This window comes from Pogona vitticeps, chromosome 10 (assembly GCF_051106095.1).
Source record: "Pogona vitticeps strain Pit_001003342236 chromosome 10, PviZW2.1, whole genome shotgun sequence".
In the NCBI taxonomy this organism is placed as follows: domain Eukaryota; kingdom Metazoa; phylum Chordata; class Lepidosauria; order Squamata; family Agamidae; genus Pogona; species Pogona vitticeps.
The window spans coordinates 2373787-2392416 of record NC_135792.1 but is presented as its reverse complement, the minus strand read 5'-3'; the positions used below and the strand labels follow the sequence as shown (position 1 = coordinate 2392416).

Here is an 18630-nt window from a genome sequence, read left to right as displayed (position 1 = left end):
AGCAACTTACACCTTTTGCAAATACTGTTTAAAAAGCAAACGTAAGAAGTAGTCATACTTTTCAGAGGCAGCACAAACTGAGTACATTAACCACAATCTAGCAGGGCTTGCTCAAGGTTCTGGTGCTTTGGTGCCAGAGGTACAACAACTCAAGAGGCAGCCCCACCCTCAATAAAAGCATTTGAATGAATTGAACAACAGCCACCATGTTTTTCTCTTAATGGCATCCAAAATCTAGACACCTCATTCTAGAGATAGTGCTCCTGCTCTTTGCATGTAACTCTTGGATTGAAAGACCAGCACCGGTTGGGAACTAGGTGTGAGCCAGTTTCAAGGTGCAACATTTGGCTTCCAAAGCTGAGGACCAGGGTACCTGCCTTCTCCTATATAAACAGCCTGGTCCTTACATTTTGAGGTGACTAGTGAGGCTTCCTTATTATTATTATTTATTTAATTTATATCCCGCCTATCTAGTTGTGGTGGACTACTCTGTTGCCCTGGGTGTGAGGACGCCATGTAGAAGGGTCTCTCCACTGAGATTAATCCATTTCTCAGTGTTCAACGGGTCCGCCATCAACTAAAGAGCTTTCTGTCCACAAACGGATGTTACCAATTGTTTTCCTACTTTGCCTATTAACAAAGAGGGATTTTAAGAAAGAAAACTGCTATAAGATGGTTTAAAAGAAACAGAAAATGAAATGAAACATGAAGTGACATCACAAGTGGATGTCCTTTCTTCAGGTTGGCTTCTGGTTTCTGCAGCCCGCAAAACGTACATGGGTAGAAGGCTTATCTTGAAGATCCTTTGGTTGGATGTCGATCCTCAGAGATCACCCTTTTGTCGTGCGGACACCTTTCCTTCAACGACCTTGATTTGTTTAGACTGTGAACTAAGGGAAACTCCTCAGGACTAGGAAAGATCTTAGGTTTTTGTCCCATGACCACTTTTACTGTGTTTAACAACTTTCTTGACCCCTCTTTGACTGAAAGGCATTGAGATCATGACTGCAAGAAGCCGTTTCCTGAATTGCTATCCAAGGACTCCACATTTCCAACAGGTCTCCTGGGCGACTGACAAAGACTGAGTTAGGTTGATTATTCACTTCTCCTAAGCCCTCCCTCTCTGCCACAAGAGCTTTTGAAAGGAGTATGCCAATAGCGCCTAGAGGGCCTCCCCAATTAATCAGCCACTGGCTTCTTTGTTTTAGGGAAAGGGAATCACAGGGTGGTACATTGATGGCCAACACACACCCAGCACCAATCCTGTTTCACCAGTGTGCCTGGCAGACTCTTCAGATTCTACCCCATCCCATCCCAAATTCTCTGGTTGGTCTCCTTCCGTCCAAAATATGCAAAGCGCTCCTCCTTCCATGGGACAGTCAGGCACTGGCATTCACACAGACACCCGGGGACAGCAGAGACAAGAGCTTTTGCTCATTTTTTTAATGTATCACAATGAGCAGGAAACATACTTGATGAAATATTTTCAAAGGAGTATATTCAATTACCATCTACAATCAACTTAACTATGACAACAAAGTGTTTTGTGACAAAATCTGTTTTTTTTTAAAGAGTTCCGTGTGGTTTCTGTTTTTTGTCCGTCTCCATGTATTTTGGTACAGTTCGAGATCAGCATCGTTACAGTAACAAAAAAGCTAACAAGACTACATTATAGAAAAACACCAACATCATTTTTGGTTTCACTTGCTCTAGTTTTTGTACATTGCAAAGGCTGTTCATATACCTCTTCACCTCATTTATGCTTTCTGTTTTGTCCAGACTTTTCCCCCCTCCCCTCACCCAGAATCAAATAGATGAAAAATAGTCAAAATCTTTGTGTTTCACAGTGGACAGGAATCTCAGCGCCGTCAAACCCACCAACTGCCAACAGTTCGCTTCTATTTAAGAGGACCCAGACTGGCCACTGACAGTGCTGCCCAGCATGGGGTGGGGAGGGCCTTCCTGCTACATGTCAGCCACCCCCACCAGCCTAGGGCTCTCTCAATTGGGCTCATGGCCTGCACCTGCAAAGCTCCCTCTCTGGTCATTAAATGCCACTGGGATCTTCTCCAATCTCCTGGTTGGCTCGGGTGCCAGCATCAAGGGAGAACTCTTGCAAAACAGAAAGAGGATCTGCGTACAAAGTTGGGAGGCTGAGGCAGGCGGCCAGTTCAGTGGGGAAGAGCCAGGGAGGATTCTGAAGGCCAGGCAGGCACACCTGCCAGGGTCCCGATCAGCATCCCCTCTCCTGCTGTGCTTCAGAGGAACCCAACTGCTAAACCAACCGCAAGGTCCTAAAGGGAGGTGTGGAAGGGGAACACGGAGGGAGTCTGGCTTCGTTCAGGGTGGAGCACCTCCGATTCTCATGATCTCCAGGAAAAGGGGTAGGGGAGCAGGAGGGAGAGGAGGGTGCAAAAGGGGAGGCTAACAGGCTGCCTGCCACTCCTCTGCCCTTCTGGGATAAAGGCCTCTCTCAGACTGGGAGAGTCCCTCCCTACCGCCCCCATACCAGGAAATGCACTGAAACACTACTTAGAGGTGGGGGAGAGTGGAAGAGGTGGGGAGAGGAAACTTGTGCATGTAATTAAGTGATGGGGGGGGAGTGGGGGAAACAAACAGAATGATTTCAAAGCAGACCACCAAACCTGACAGGCAAAGCTAGTGTTAAACTGGCAACTTATACCACACAGAGAACCAAAAAACAAAACAAAACAAACCTTCTATATGATACAGAGTAACATACAACAGTTAAATGGCAAAAAATATATATATATCTATATATTTTTCATAGAATTACAAACAAGTTAAAATAATGGAAACCAAAAACTGTACAACTTTAAAATTTAAAAAATGTTCATCTCAAGCAAGGGAGAAATACAAGGATCTCGGTTAAAGGGAAACGGCAACACTTTGCCCGCTTATGCTACAACTGGATCCTGGCAGTAATGGTTAGTCGTACTCTTCTCAGTACGATCCTCCTTGAACAATCCCAAGAGGAATCTGCATTGTGCATTCGTCTAGTTAGAAATGTGTACAACCGTTCAAAGGTGAGTCTTCCATTAAACAAAAAACGAAAGGTCATGAGAAGCCCTGACTAAGGAAAGGGTTGGGGGGGGGGAGAGAGGGTGGGATCAGAAGCAGCTCCTCCTTCAGAAACATACCAGCCTCTCTTAGAGTCACCAGCACCTTCCACAGCCTGAGGGGTGGGTGGGGTTGGAGAAAGGGGAGAGAAGCCAGAAGGGGTGAAAGATGCCCCCTCCCCTCCCCGAGGTTCACAGTCTATGTTCCCTTTTTGAAGCACAGGAAAGATGACGGGGGGGGGGTGTGAGGAAGGATTTTATTATGGGGTCAGGGGGGTTGGAAGAGGGGATTGTTGACATTTGGCTAGGAAGTGGCAATGCAACACTTGCTTGTCTCCAAACTCTACATGGTAGCAGCACAACATTTTCCTTTCAATGTCCGGAAAGATGATGTCACAAAAGAGGAGCAGAGAGATTCACACCAGACCCCAACATGCTTTTTTTGCTATGTGCACTTCGGGGTCCCTCACCAATCGCACTGCCTAGCACAGACACACCACACCTGTGATACGTTGAAAAAACGCATCTTTTGGTTTGTAGAGGTTGCAGGAAGGTTGTTCTGTTGCTTGCGGGAGAAGCACCGAGAACCACCTACATGCTTATTGGTTTATGAGTTCCTTTATTTGAACTGAGTCTTGTGGCTGAAATCAGAAACAAATCCTCAAGTCAAAAGAATCCTTTTTGCTCATTCTGCACCAGTGGTGAAAAGGGTTTGTCTTTGGATTTTATTTAAAGCATGAATTTCTTTTTTGAGGAAAGAAAAATGAAACGAAACAGAAAAACAAAGCCCACACACGCACACACACACGCACGCACGCACACATCTATAACAAAAAAGTCCTTGGAAAAGGAACAAGTGCACCGTATTTACCCAAAGAGAAACAAAGGCCGACACTTCCAAAACGGAGCCTTTGGAGCATTTACAAAATGAGGAAAGGAAGCAAAAGGAAGAAGAAGAAAACGAAAGAAGACAGTGTTAAGTGCACAAGGGTAACAGACATGTATACACCTTAAAAAGTTTCAAACCCCCAACAAAAATATTCTGCAAGGGATCCTACTGACCCCTTTTGAAACCCTTTGAATTTTTTTTCTTTAGTTTTTATAAAATAATTCTGCAGCCGCCCTCGAAGAAATGAAGGCAGTGACTGTTTAAGTGGAAGATTACAGGATGGCGAAGGGAGTCAAGGTACAAAGAGGGAGAAGCTTAGGCGAATCAGGGGGTTGGAACCTACCTGGCTAAGAATGGACAAGACAACATCAAATGAGAAGCCGTCGTCAGCTGGACCATACAAAAGCTAAATGTACACAAAAGGGGGGTTTCTTTTAAATCTACCATACTGCTTCAGTTCATTTCCAATGCAACAATCTACTCAACACCAAAAATGGTCATATCTATCATAAATACAGAAAGTCAGTTGTTTTAAAACTTATTTTTAAGCTCCAAGTCCTTAACACTCTTTGTGTGTTGTTGGGTTTTTTTTTCTTTTCTGCAAAGTGGGAGTGCTGAACTTTCCCCCCTTGAAATTGGCTTCAGCAGAAAAGCTACCCTTAAAATCCTCAGAAAGCTAACTCAGTTCACATTGTTTTGTCTCTTGAATACTTTCTGCCCATTTTTAAATTAACCAAAAACAAAAAAACAAAAAAATTTCCTCTTTTTTGGAAAAAAAATCAAAACCAAAAAAGAAATTATATATATATTTATATAAAACAATGATTCTGAAAACCGAACAAAGTGTGAGCGATTGACCTGAGAATAAAAAGACGTTACATTTCTTTTTTTTTCCTTTTAGCAAGCCATTGGTATTTGAATGCTAAGATAGCAAGAAATTTTAAACTGTAACAAGGTGGTCTGCTTTCCCATACAGTTATGCCGGCCTCTGCTGTGCTCTCAAGGGGAGGGGGCATTATTGAAAGGGGCTGGAGCTCCACAAACAGACAGATAAACAGACAGACAGACACTGGAGAGGCAACAGGGACTCGCACCTTTGAGATCAACACAGTGTACCTCTCAACAGCCAAAATGGAAAAAGAAAGCCATGGAAAATCTGCCGGCATTGGTATATGGGAAAACAACCCACACTTCTCTCTTCTTTTTTCTTTTTCTTTTTTGGTTAGAAGCTTTGGAATTGCAGTTAGTCTATTTTTGAAATTGGTTTGTTAATTTTTTTTAAAATTCTTTTTTTTTAAATTGTTCATCTTCAAAGCTTACAATCTAAAGGTGTCCATTTCTACGCTAGTGAGACCACTGTCCTTGGGGCAGCTCGGCTCCTCAGGCCTCTCCGCCGGGCTAGCCGGTCCATCAGACTTTTGGCTAAGATCTGAGTCAGACTCCTCCAAATAGTCATCTGTTGGCATCGAGGGCTGAACCCCTGAGGTGCTGCATGAACTTGAGGTAACCGTTGAAGATGAGGAGAGAGGAGGGAGAGGAGGAGGAAGAGGAGGAGGAGGAGGCGGCGGTGGCGGTGGTGGAGGCGGAGGCGGCTTCCCCAGAGGAGCTCCCCGGGGGACCCCTTGAGGCCAAGACTTTCTGGAGGTGTGGGGGGAAGCTGCAGACGGGGGCGGGGGGCTGTCATTTGAGTGAGCGGCAGACTGCGAGGTAGATGCGGTGCTAGGATCGGGGAGGCAGGCGGAGTGAGGTAATAGACTGGGGTGCTCTTTGGCGTTTCTTGCTGCTCTTGGGATTGTTCGATGTTTGTGCAGGGCAGACTCGAGATGCTGTCGGAGGGCTTCTTCCCCGCGCACCGTGGTCTCGCACGCCACACACTGGTACGAGCTGCTGCTACCGCCACCGGCGCCATGGGCGGGCACGTGAAGCACCATCTCTTGCAGATTCACCACAGACTGGCCAAAGAAGCAGAGGGACTTCAGGTGGTCGCTGGCCGCCTCCTGGGTGCTGAAGCCCGCCTGGCACTTTCGGCATACCAGCCTGTACTGCACCTTTGGAACAATGAAGGGGTCACAGAGGGAGTCCACGACACTGCTGCTTTCTGCTTCGGGCTCTTCTTGGGGCTTGGGCAGGTGGGGGGACAACACCTCGCGGGGTGCATTTTTCTGCTCTTCTTGTTTGGGGGATTCTTTGGCAGGATCTTTTTCTGGGGTGGCAGTCCCAGAGGGGACTGAGGTTTGGCTTGCTTTGGGGGGTGGCGGCGGCGGCGGTGGCTGCTGCTGCTGCTGCTGCTGTTGCAGCAGCAGCAATTTCTGCTGCTGCTGCTGTGCTTGCCTCTGCTGCTGCTGCTGCTGCTGCTGCTGTTGTTGCTGCTGCTGCTGTTGCTGTTGCTGCTGCTGCTGCAATGCTTCCTGCAGGCTCTGTTGATATTGCTGGTATTGCTGCAACAGGGAGCCGGGGGACAAGCCAAGTAGGGCTTGCGACAATGCAGGACTGTAGGGAAAGAGCCCTTCCATGCCATACATGGGCTGAAGGTACCCGCTCTGCAAGGCCCCAGGGATCTGAGGAGCGTAATAGGGAGAAAAACCAGGGACAAAGTAGGGAAGGAACTGGCTTGTCAGGAGAGCAGTGGGGTCTGAATTCAGGGCCGCCTGTAGAGCTTGGAGCTGGGTGGGCTCCACCGAGTACTCCATGGCCGGCAGAGCAGCAGAGAGGGTAGCTGGGGCTGAGGTGGGTGGCTCCACTTTGTCTTTCTTGGGGGGCAGCAGGGAATCCCCCCTGCCCTTGGGCACCTTGTCCTTCTCTTTCCCCTTCTCGTTTTCCTTGTCCTTCCGAGGCAGCGGCTGGGACTGCGGGACTGTGGCCGTCGGGGCTTGTGCTGGGGTGGGGGAACTCAGAGAGGCCGATGGCTGCTTATTTGGTAATCCAGAGGTGGGGAGGCCAGGAGAGGGGACACTTGTGCCGGGGAGACCCATCAGGCTGGGCTTGGGAGACGTTAAAGCTAGAAAAGACAGACAAGAAAGAAGTCAGGTGGTGGAGAGCTGCCCGGTCTGTGCCCCAGCCACCCAAGAGGCCGGGCACAAGAAGGCCGCATCTCCTGGTTGGGTAGCAACTGACGCGGCAAGAGAAACGGATGGTGCCTGTGTGTGCCTTTGTGTAAATCCAGCTCCTTCCCACTAGTGTATTCCTCTCAGATACAAGGTCTTGCAAAAACGCCCTTGGAAGGCAGATGACAAACAGCTAATGTGGCTGGGCCATGGCAAGGAAGGATTTATGGGCATCAGAGGCTGGGCTGCCAGAGGTCTCCTAGGGAAAACTGTGTCAACAGGAAGGACAGCTAACCTCCACTGACCAGACATGTGGGAAACAGATACAGAAGGGGTAGGTGGGGGATGCAAGCCTGTAGCGGGGAAAGCAGCAGTGGCAGTCCTTCATAGAAACAGCCCCAATCCATCTACGTCCATTTCCCAAACGCCAAGGACCAACCTTTGCAAAATGCTCTTTTCAAGAGGAATCCATATGTAAGAACAAGGAGGAACTGCAGTGCAAGTGAAAAGACCTTTTGGTGCAAACAAAACTCCTCCCACCCCCAATCCAGTGAAAGCCTCTGGCGGCTCATTGGGAAAATATGGATCCCCTCCCTCGCAGGCCACGACTGAGGCCCTGGGAAGCTCCTGCTCTGAGAGCCATGAGATGCAGGCAGGCTGTCCCCACACTGGTCAAGGTCCTTCTGCTCCAATAGGGCCACTCTGTGAAAGAAAGCAGCTTGCCCATGGCCACAAACAAGCATCCCCTTTCCTCCCTTTTTTCCTACAGTCCTTTCAGAACTGAAGGAGCCTGTCTTGGTGCTGAGATAGCAGAGGAAAAGAAGGAGGGAACCCATCCCACTCTTGGGTCCCTAACAACAGCTGCTGCTGGTTCTCAAGAAGCCCAGAGCCACTGGACTAGAAGGATGATGGGGAACTGACTTGGGGAAGGGACTACTGGCTGCACAGAAAGGCCAACCAGGATCCTCACTGCAGGAGGGAGTTCCTGCTTCTTGCTCCCCAGCCGTCCCTTTCAAACATCCCTTCTCCTGCTCACAGCAAGAACTGCTGCTCCCGCCACACCTGCACCTCGGAAGAAGGTGGCGCTGGCAGTGGGTCAGGAATGACTCACCTGTGTTCGAGGGAGTGAAGCCGGGCAAGGATGGGCTGTTGAGGCCTGGAAGCAGGACAGGAGGGATGCCCTGAAGTGCTGCTGGGTAGGTAGCAGGGAGGTTCAAAGCCTGCAGAGGGGGGCTGTCAAACATGCCTTGCTGCTGAGTCGCCAGGCCAAGGACTTCGTTCGCCTTCTTGATCCGGTCCAGCTCCTGTTGCGCCATCAACTGCCGGACGGTCGCTGGATCAAAGTACTCCTTCTCCTTGTCCAGCTGGCTTCCAATGGTGTCTTTCACTTTGGAAATGTGCTGCTGAGAGAAGATATGGTCACGTACAGACAGGCGGGCACTGTACTTGATGCCACACAAAGTGCATTCTGTTTTGGGTCCCTCATAGCTTGCTTGGTTAATGCCAAAATGCTTGGCCATGCTGAGCTTGGATTTCTTCTCCTTGGCGCGAGCATTTTGGAACCAGACCTGAACGACTCTCTTTGGCAGCCCAATATCGTTGCCCAGGACTTCGCACTCCAGCATGGTGGGCGTCCGGTAGTCGTTGAAGCAAGACTTCAGGACCTTCAGCTGGAGGTTCGTCATCTGGGTGCGGAAGCGCTTCTGTCCCGGCCGGTCCCCGCTGTCTCCAGACTTGCCTGCAGAACCGCTTGTGCCAGGGCTGGGCGAGCAAGGGTCCGCCAGGCTGGAGGTCTCACTGTAGTCCACGGTACCTTCATTGTCATATTCTTTGCTGTAGAAGCTAGGGGCTGGGCTGACCAGGCCAGAAGAGAGCCTGTCCTCATACTCTGACATGGCCATCATGGCAGCTTTGGTCAGACCCTCCCCTGGACCTGATGACCCACATTTGGCTTCTGTGGCGATCCCAGTGGCGCTGTCGTTGTCTGCATTGCCCTCGTCACCGGTGGTGGTATCTGTGATGGCAGTGTTGACAGAGGAGCAGTCGTCGTTGTCCAGCTTGACTTGCTCAAAACTCAGATGGACAGAGGACATGGAGGGGCTCTCAAAATCTTCGAGCCCTTCCACTTTGATAGAGGACGGGCTCAGCAGAGTCCGAGGGGACAGTTCCAGAGACTTGCTCACTGGGGAGAGGGGGATGCCCTGGCTGTCGCTGCTGCTGCTGGGAGGAGGCAGGTGGGAAAAGCTGGCTCCATCGAAGAGGTCTCCCTTCATCTGGAGCCCTCCGTCACAATCTAAAAGCATGGCCGACAAGGTCAAGTTATACCCTGCTCGTTTGGCTTCATGCCAGTGCCGGGATCGAATGTGCGCCTCCAGTGCGGTCTTAGCTTTGAACAGGGCCCTGCAGAAAGGACACCGCCGGTGGGCCTGGGCAGGACCCACCGCCCTGAACTGCCCCTTCCGCTCCCGGGCCCGAGTGTTCTGGAACCAAACCTGCACCACCCGTTTCTTCAAGCCCACCTCATGAGCAATGTGGTCCAGCATCTTCCGGGTGGGGTTGGAGTCCAGCAGGTATTTCTGGTACAGAACCTCCAGCTGTTCAGGGGTGATGGTTGTCCGGAGACGCTTGTCCCGCTGGGGCTCCTCTCCCCCAGTGCTGCTGTCATTCTCTCCAGGGCTTGCACTGGCCTTCTCCTCTAACTTCCTCTTCAGGGTGCTCACAGTGGATGTTGGGGTGGAGGGAGAAGTGGCTGAGCTCACGGGCAGCTGGGGAAGAGTCCCAGAGAGCAGCTGGGTGGCCAGCAGAGGGTTACTGGGGTCAAACAGCATGAAGGGCATGTCAAGCGTCCTGTCTAGGAACTGAGGGTGGATGAACTGGTTCTGGGCACTCAAGAAATGGAGCTGCTGATGCTCTTGCCAGTGTTCGAAGGAAGGGAAGGCCAGTTTGCACTGGTCACATTGGTATGGGATGAGTTGAGGAGGCAAGTTGGCCAGCTGTGGAGGCGTAGACGTGTGCAGAGGCTTGAGGGGCAGATGAGAGAGCTGGGATGACGTGGGGCTCGACTGCGGCAGAATGCACTGCGAAGGCTGGACTGGCTGCTGCAGGGTGGGTGGGGAGACCTTTGGGTGCACGGAGCCAGCCTTGGGCTCTCCTTGGTCTTGCTGCTGCTGCACCTCCTGCTTTGGTTGCATTTGCTTCTCTGGAGTTTGGTTTTGCTGGGTACTTGGAGGTTCCGGTTGCTTTGGTTTCTCATCTGTAGCTTCTGCTTTTGAACTGTAGGCAGAGGAGTCTTCATCGGCCTCCATGGTGACCTGGGACAGGAAAGCCGAGGAAGAGGAGGCTGCATTGGCTGAAGATGTGGGGGCGCCGTAGGCCTGGGAAGGCATCGGGGTGCTGCAGGCAGAGCTAGTTGGGGTCAGGAGCTCTGCGGCATCCATCGAATCCTCATTCTGGCTGTCCTCTTGCCCATCTTCATCCTCGTCTTTGTAGCACAACTTTTTCTGGTGCTTGATCAGGTCAAAGATGCGCTGGAAGACGAGGCTGCACTTCTTGCACTGGTAATTCAAATTGCTTGTTCGGATGTACCTGTCATTCGTCAGCTCACGCCTCTCCCCGTCTTTGCCTTCTCCCTGATTCTCGTAGTTTTTTCTGGCCTTCTGCCGGGCATTCTGGAACCACACCACAATCACCCGGGTAGGAAGGTTGAGCAAATTAGAGAGCTGTTCGAACTCGTCGTCCTTTGGGTAAGCGTTCGCGTCAAAGAAGTCCTGCAGGACCCGCAGCTGGTAGTCCGTAAAGCGGGTCCGGGAGGACCTCTTGCTTCCCCAGTACTCGTGTTTCTGGGGCTCTGGGGAGGGCGGCCGAGAATCCACCTTCAAGTCCTCCAGGCTGGTAATCGGAGGGTTGCTGAAGTTGTACGGAGAGTCTTTGTTGCGCTGCCGCTCTTTGAAGAGCGTGTTCCGGAACCAGTGCTTGATCACCTTCTGGGGCAGCCCTGACTTGTCTGCCATCTCTTTGATCTGCTCCTCACTCGGGGAATTGTTGATGTCGAAGTACTGCCTCAAGACCCGGAGCTGATCGTCGGTGATCCGGGTGCGCGGCCTCTTGTTTTGCTGCTGCTGCTGCAGGAGGCCAGGGTTGAGCTGGTGTTGGTACAACTGGGCCAGGTCCGCGGGCAGGGGCTCCACGGGGGCCAGCTGCGGGGGCAACTGGGCCGGCAAGGTCTGCAAAGGCATGGTTTGCATCATCAGCGGGGAGAAGATGGGCAGCTCCATGGGCATGGACAGCTGAGGGAGAGGCAAAGAGGGCTGAGCTGGGGCCAGGGTGGGAGAGGGGATGGGTGGCGCCGAGACAGGGATGGCAGGCGTAGGAGGCTGCTGTGGGGGGGCAGCAGGCAGGGGAGGAGGGGGCGGGGGCAGGGGGGGAGGAGGGGGCGGGGGCGGGGGTGGCTCCGGAGTCTGAGGCCGCAACGGGTAGAGCTTGTCGTAGTGCTCCCGGTACTGCTTGGCAAACTTTTCCAGCTGCTTAAAGGGAAAGTAATGCTGGTGGACGTGTTCCTGGTGGCTCTTCAGGATGAGAATGTTGGAGAAGAACTTGCCACACGATTCACACTCCAGCTTTTCCAAGCAGTCTCCCTGTTCTGTCCTGCCAGGCTTCTTCTGCACCTTCTGCTTATTCTCATTGTACTGAATGACCAGCTCGAATCCAAAGTTTTCCAGCAAGGCTTTGGTGGCGTTCCCACGTGCATCCGATGCAATTCGGGGAGGCGGCAGGGAAGGTTCTGCCGGCCCCGCTGTGGCTGCCGCAGCATCGGCCTTGTCTTTGGCCTTCGAGGGGTCGGACGGAGGCTCCTTGGAGGCGGCGCTGCTCTCCCCCTTCTCAAAGTTCTCCCGCTCTCTCTGCACCTCCTTCTCTTTCCCACAGGCTTTGCTCTTCTTCTCCGGGTGCTGGCTCTGCTGGAGGAGAACACAGTGCGGCTGCGGCGGCAGTGGCCCCGGCGGCGGGGGCTGTAACGGCGGCGGGGGCTGCAGGAGCTGCGGATGGGTTGTCTGGGGAAGCTGCACCTTCAAGTCATCCAGCAGGCTGGGCCCAGTCCCGGTCAGCGTCAGGGTGCCGCTGGTCACAGGCAAGCTCACCTCGGAGTTCAGCTGGAACTCGGCACTGGGAATATAGAAGGGGAAGAGGAGGTGCTGCTGTTGCTGCTGCTGTTGCTGCTGGAGCTGGAGGAGCGTCTCTGTGGTCATGGGGAAGTGCGGCAAGAGGGCTGGGTTGAAGAGCTGGGACTGCAGGAGGGCAGCCTGCTGCTGGAGCTCTTGCTGGAGCTGGGCCTGCACTTGGGCCTGGGCCTGGGCCAAGGTGTGCGCCTGCTGTTGCTGCTGCTGCTGCTGCTGCTGCCGAGAAGCGATCATGTCTGCCAGTTTCTTACGGTTCACCTCCTTGTGCTCAGAGGAGCTTGAGGTGGCAGCAGAGGCAGTGCTGGTACTGACCGGGGTGCTGAGAGAAGGGATCCCTGTGCTTTCACAGGAGACCTGGCTGAGCAGACTCGGGGCAGGGGCTGTAGAGGCAGTGCTTGCGTTGCTCACGGCAAAGGAGGTCGGGGTAGAGGCGGTGGTGACGGTGGTTGTGTTCACGGGGCTGGGCGTGGAGGAGCCCAGGGAGACGCCGCCGCCACCGCCGCCGCCGCTGCCAGTTCCGTTGCTGCCGCTGCCACTGCAGCCGGTGCTGCCGCCTCCCCCCACTGCCTCCAGCTTGGCTGCGCGGGCCTTCGTCTGGTGCAGGACAGAGCGCATGTGGATCTCCAGGGTGGAGCTCTGGCTGTAGGCGACGCTGCAGGTGCTGCACTTAAAGGGCTTGTTGTCTGGGCTGCTGGTGGGCTCCGGCTGGCCAGAGGTGGATTCTTGGAGGGCGCGTTTCAGCTTGTGCAGGTGAGAGACTGAGTTGTAGTGGACCAAAAGGATGTTCTTCTGCGTGAAGGACTCTTTGCAAACCGTGCACTTGTACGGGCGGGATGGATCCAGGAACTTCTCCATGGTGAAGTTTGGGCCCTTTCGGAAGGGAAGAGCCCGTTTTGGTTCGGAGCCAGAGTCCTCCTGCACGGAGCCAGAGTCGCTCCCCGTGGGGCTCTGCTTGTCCTCCAGGTCGCTCTCCTCCTCTTTGTCTTCCTCCACAATGATGGTGTGCTCTTCGGCCAGGGAAGGGTCGCCCATGGCCAAGAGGTCTCCATTGACCAGAAGCCCACTATACAGCTGCTGGATATCGGCTTCGCTCAGTTCCAGGTGGCTGCTCTCAAGGTGCTTCTTGAGGGCTTGGAAAGTGCGGAAGCTGCGCTGGCAAAGACAGCACATGGTGGCCGCCCGGATGACGTGGTACTGGGAGTGCAGCTGGAGCTTCTCAATGGTTTTGAAGGCCAAGCTGCATTGATTGCAGCGGTATTTGTATACGTGCCGATCAGAGACGGGTAGCTGGGGCCGCTTCGAGTGCACTTCGCTGAAATGTGCTTGGAGGGCAGTGGAGCTTTTGAACACTTGGCTGCAGCCTTTTTTCCAGCAAAGAAATCCAGCATCCTCCCGGGCAGCAGCCTGGTCTTGTGGTGCAGGCTTTGACTCTCCTCCACGTTCTGGGTGCTCAGAAGGCAGCAGACCTTTCCCCAAGTCTTCTGCTGTCTCTGTTGAGGCAGAACCAAAAACGAGACGGTGAGACCATCTGTTATCCAGTGACATCTTTCCCGCACTCATTAAGGACTCCTTAAGTATCCACTGCCCTTTTGTTACCTTTGGAGCTCTCATCAGGTGCGCTTCTCAAAGGCACCAAGGACTGACCTCTGGCAAGAAGCTGGCACCTCCACCCTGCTTCCCATGCCTGACACAAAGCCAAAACACTTCCTTCCCCACTGCCTAACTTTATTGTTCTTGCTCCCTTCGTGAATATTTGTCTCCCTTAAACCTTCCCAAACAATGAACAGACTTCTCCAGCAGGGTCCGGCAACAAGGATCCCAAACTGACTCAGCACTGGAAAACTGTTCTGACATGTCAGCTGTACCACTATTTAGTTTGAAGAGAGCCTTAAATAGGAGGGAGAGGGAGATTACAGGACAGCAAGGAAGGCCTTTTGAAGCACTCCATCTTGGGTCAGAGAGCCAAGGAAACAGTGCGGTGGCTGGTGGATGGGGACAGGGGGGCACGGAACCCTGCTGTCAAACATCACAGTCTCGTTCCAAACCCACGCAGCTTCCCTGTCCTTTGCCTGGAAATCGCAAGAAGCCTTCCTGCGTAGGGACGCAACTTACATTACAGGAATGTCTGTATTACAGGAGAGGCCCAGGAGACATTGCAGGGCAGGTTAGCTATGTAGTCTCTCTGTGCCCATCACTGAGTGGTACCCAGGCAAAGAAATACTGCCATGATAACTCAGTGCACTGTTCCACAGACCCGTGCTAGGTGCTGAAGAGGTCAAATACAGCTGTGTTGCCCTCCCAGGTGCATTCCTGCAGAAGGCTCCTGTCATGGCTGAGCAGTGTTTACCTCTGAAGCCATGTAACCAGCCTCTTGGGCAATGGACCATGGAGGAGCAGGAACAGCATGGGCTCCCCATGCAAGCACAGGCATCGACTGGATGTTTGTGTGTATGTGTGTGTGCGCGTGTGCTGATGCCTATGTACGGCCCCTCCCTCCCTAGAAAGAGTTCTAAGGAGCTCAAGAGAATGGACCAGGCATGCTAAGAGCCCCTTCTCAGCCCCAGTTCATCCAACAGAATCTGGCTCCAAGGCAAGACTCAGGAGACTGACCAGGCTGCTTGGCTGGCTCGGCAGTGCTGGCATTTCCATCTTGATCTGGAGTCGCTGCGGGAATAAACATACTGCTGGGCATCATCACCTCTGGTGTGGTCACCTGTGGGTTCCCAGAAGAAAAGGAGGAGGCAGACAAAAACATTTTTTAAAAAAACTTCAGGAAATGCAGAGGTGTTAATCTTTGGTCTGCTTCACAGATGGGCATTTGTTAGACAAAGCTAAAACGAGTAAAGAATGCTTCTGCGGTTGTGTCCAGGACATAATTAGTGGGACACACATTTTTCCTTTCTGTTCAGTTCTGACTTTGATCATTGACCATGTTTTGTCATGGCAGAGAAAGTTCTTGTTCAACCAACGAGACAGGTAAATTGAAAGACCCACCTTAAGAAACTGAAAACATAAGGAGGGCCTTAATTGAATAAACTCTCAGAAAGCACACTGTGGTCCTGAATTGCGAAGGGCTACTGCCCAGTCTCCAAAGTAACACAGCAGCACAAAGAAGGGGCCAGCGGAAGGAAGAAAGAGAACACCAGCAAGGAAAAGGGTGGGGTGGGGGGAAAGGCAGACCGAAGAAACAGCAGAATAGCTTTTAAAAGACAAGCAAGTTTCAAACACATTTTCTGTGGTCTAGTGGCAAAAGCAGAGCATGTGGGTATCCATGCATTCAGGAACATGCCCACATTCTCATTCCCAGACTCAAACAACAAGTAGCATCTCTTGATAGAAAAGAGTAGAAGGTCATCCCCCAGAAGAACACCCACCTTTGTTATGGTCAAGAAGAACAAAACCAACCATAGAGATACCCAATGCTGACAACAGAGATGGGCCTCAGGTAGAAATGTAGAAAACACTGAGCAGTCTTGAAAATATTGGCCTTAAAAAGAGACTGAGAGAGTCAGGTTCACAGCTGGGGTGGGTACAGACAATTCCAGAAGCTATCCAAGGGCAGAGGGACAGTTGCATCTGCCAGAAAAAAACACCAATGAACTCAGTGATACCTCAGCAGAGGGTTCACTGGCTGCCTAATGGATCAGGTAGTACTAGCCGTGAGCTAAAGTGGCAGTGGACACCCACAGGTGTCCTTGAAGGAGACCACCATGAGGGAAAGAACTCATGCAGCCATTTTTACGGGAGTGGAAAACTCATTAAGACAAACGTGTAGATTGATACAGCAGTGAAGACAGCAAATTTGGAATGAGGAATGTTATAAAAGAAAAAAGGTAAGCACCATAAATACTGCTCCGTATATCTATGCTGCACGTAAAGGGGCATATGAGCTTCTGGCTGCTTCAAAAGGATTCTGGAACCTAACTGATCAAGGGATCGCCTTTCCTGTGAGAATAAACTAACATTCTTGGGACACTTGAGTTTGTGATTCAAGGGGTGACATGAAAGGAGGGAACAGCAATAAAAGGTGCACAGAGATGGGATCCTTCTAAGAATACTAGAAATCTGGGTCATCCACCAAAACGGATTGGCGATACAATGAGAACTGACAGAAGGTAGCATTTCTCCAAACAATGCATACTGCACTGACAGCATTCTCTACTGCAAGATGTGGCGACAGCTGCTGACCGAGAAGACTTTCTGAAACAGTTTTCAACGTATAAGGTGAGTCTATTTAGGGCTTCTAGCCATAGCATCTCACGGGAACTCCCATGCTAACAGCAGCTTGCTTCTGAAAACCAGAGGGGGCAGACAAGGAGGTGGTGGGCTGTGATGCACCCCAACGGCTTGTTCACAAATGCTGTGCAATTCCCAAACACATGTTCTAGAAACTGAGAAATCCCTATCTACCAAAGCACGAAGTATGTACCGGATACTGCATCAGTTCCAATAGGATACCTTTTTTTTTCTTTTGAGGAGAAACCAAAGGCTGTGGACCTTATTGAGAGAGATTAGTTAATATACTGTGGTCCCTACATAGTCCCATGGATGACATGGAATGGAGTGGAGGTGCCCAGAGAAGGCCGTAGCACTTTTCGTCTTCCTGCTGCTACGCCCTGGACCTTTGGAAGTTCCGTGTTTGTAATGAGGGAATGACCTCCATTCCCCCCTATTACTGCTCAAAATTTATGAGACTGTAGCACGGAAGCCCACCCCTTCTCTCCACTGGAAACATTCTGATTGCATCAAGTGCCGATGACTTGGCTGGGAAGCCACCAAACAGCATCTCTCTCTCTCTCTCTCTCTCTCTCTCTCTCTCTCTCTCTCTCTCTCTCTCACTCACTCACTCACTCACACACACACACACACACACACACACACACACACACACACACACACACACACACACACACACACACACACACACACACGTGTCCCATAGCTGAAAGACAATGACTAGACTTCAGTCCAGCTGAAGGCATGTCCGAGGACCTGGAATTCACAATGCGCCCGCAGAAGGTCTTCTGGAATGAGAAAGTCCCACTTCGTGATGGATAGGGGATCCTTCCTGGCTCTTGAGTCTGTTTTCCTGGCAACTGTCTCCTACAGAGACAAAAGGCTGCCGTCTGTCCGTCTGTCCACAGAGTTCAGGAAATGAAGGAGAGGGGAAGTAGAAAATGACAAGCAGGAATAGAGAAATGCCTCTGTTGGTACTAATACCACAGCAAGCACTGTCTCTGCCATCACAAAAATTATGAAAACAATTTAAGAGATTTTTTAAAAGGGACCCAATGGAGTAGAAAAATAATACTATTATCTAACCCTGTGTTGCATGTTATAACCGAAGAGCATGGTCTCTTCCCCAGCAATCCAGGAAGATAGCCATACCCACTAACAGACAGAGTACGATGGATCAGTAATTGTTTTCATACACTTTAATTAGAAAAACTCAGATGGCTACGAATAATAATGGAAAGAGAGGCTTTTGCACTTGAAAGGTTGAAGTCAATCAAGTGTGAATGACGGCAAAACCCAAAAACAGAGAGAGAGAGACACCAATTCATCAAGCGCCTGTTGTCTTGCCGCGTCTTTAATCATAATTCCTGATTGGGATTCAAGAAGGCAGTAAGCAGCGATTCTTTGTCTGCCTTCACCTTCCGTCAATTAACTCTCCCTGAAATATAATCATCAACCTCATGTGCTTCTCTGCATCTCAATCTGCTTCTCCAAACCAGCCAGCCAGCCAGTCTTTCTTTCCTTTCTTTGGTGTGCTTAACTCTCACTCTCTGCCTGTGAGGCAGAGCAAGGCAGTGGGGCGGAGCGGGTGAGGGCGCTGGCAGAACACCCCCATCTGCACAGCCTTTCTACCCTGGAAGGTTCCAAACCAAGACCCAGAGGTTACATCAACTTCTTCAAGGACACCCTCGCAAGTGGCACACAACAGCTGCCAAAGAAGAAATCCTGACCCTTAAGCAGGGGAAGAGAGAGGCTCCTGCTTTCTTGGGCCAGGAATGGCCTCCGAAGGAGGTACATCTGAAAGGAACAAAAGTTTGAGTACGGGATCCACGCTGATGCTGCTATGGAAGTGTTGGTACCCACTTGTGCCACACAGATTGTGAGGCCATAGCCCCTACATCATTTGTTCTCCCACCACTCTGTGCTGCAGGATCAGCCCCTGGTTGAGTCCCTTCAGTCATTTCCAATCTCAGCCAAAAGCCAGTTCAGACTTCAACCCACTTCCTTCCCTCCCTCCTGCCAAACCCCAAGTCGTCCTCCATGCCTCCCCCCCCCCTTAGAAAGAGAAACCAAACGACACCCGCACCCTTCTGGGGCCAAACCCCTCTCCTTCTTGTCCCCTTTGTCAGTTCCGAGCAGCACTTTGCTAATCACTCCCTGCTCCCCCACTGCTCCTCTTCCTATGTGGCTGAAATCTAATTGGTCCG

The 18630-nt window shown here is 51.5% G+C and overlaps 1 protein-coding gene across 4 annotated transcripts in view; it reads right to left on the bottom strand.

The window, feature by feature from the left end:
- Positions 1-1428: 1428 nt before the first annotated feature.
- ZFHX3 (zinc finger homeobox 3) overlaps positions 1429-18630 on the bottom strand; it is a 190786-nt gene continuing 173584 nt past the window's right edge. For all 4 annotated transcript variants that reach the window (XM_078380434.1, XM_078380433.1, XM_072980585.2 and 1 more), the window contains 3 exons: positions 14798-14900; positions 8125-13677; positions 1429-6967 (listed from right to left, as the gene is read on the bottom strand). In XM_078380434.1, the coding sequence (XP_078236560.1) occupies positions 5286-6967; positions 8125-13677; positions 14798-14900 (7338 nt within the window). In that variant the 3' untranslated portion in view covers positions 1429-5285. The remainder of the gene's footprint in view (positions 6968-8124; positions 13678-14797; positions 14901-18630) is intronic.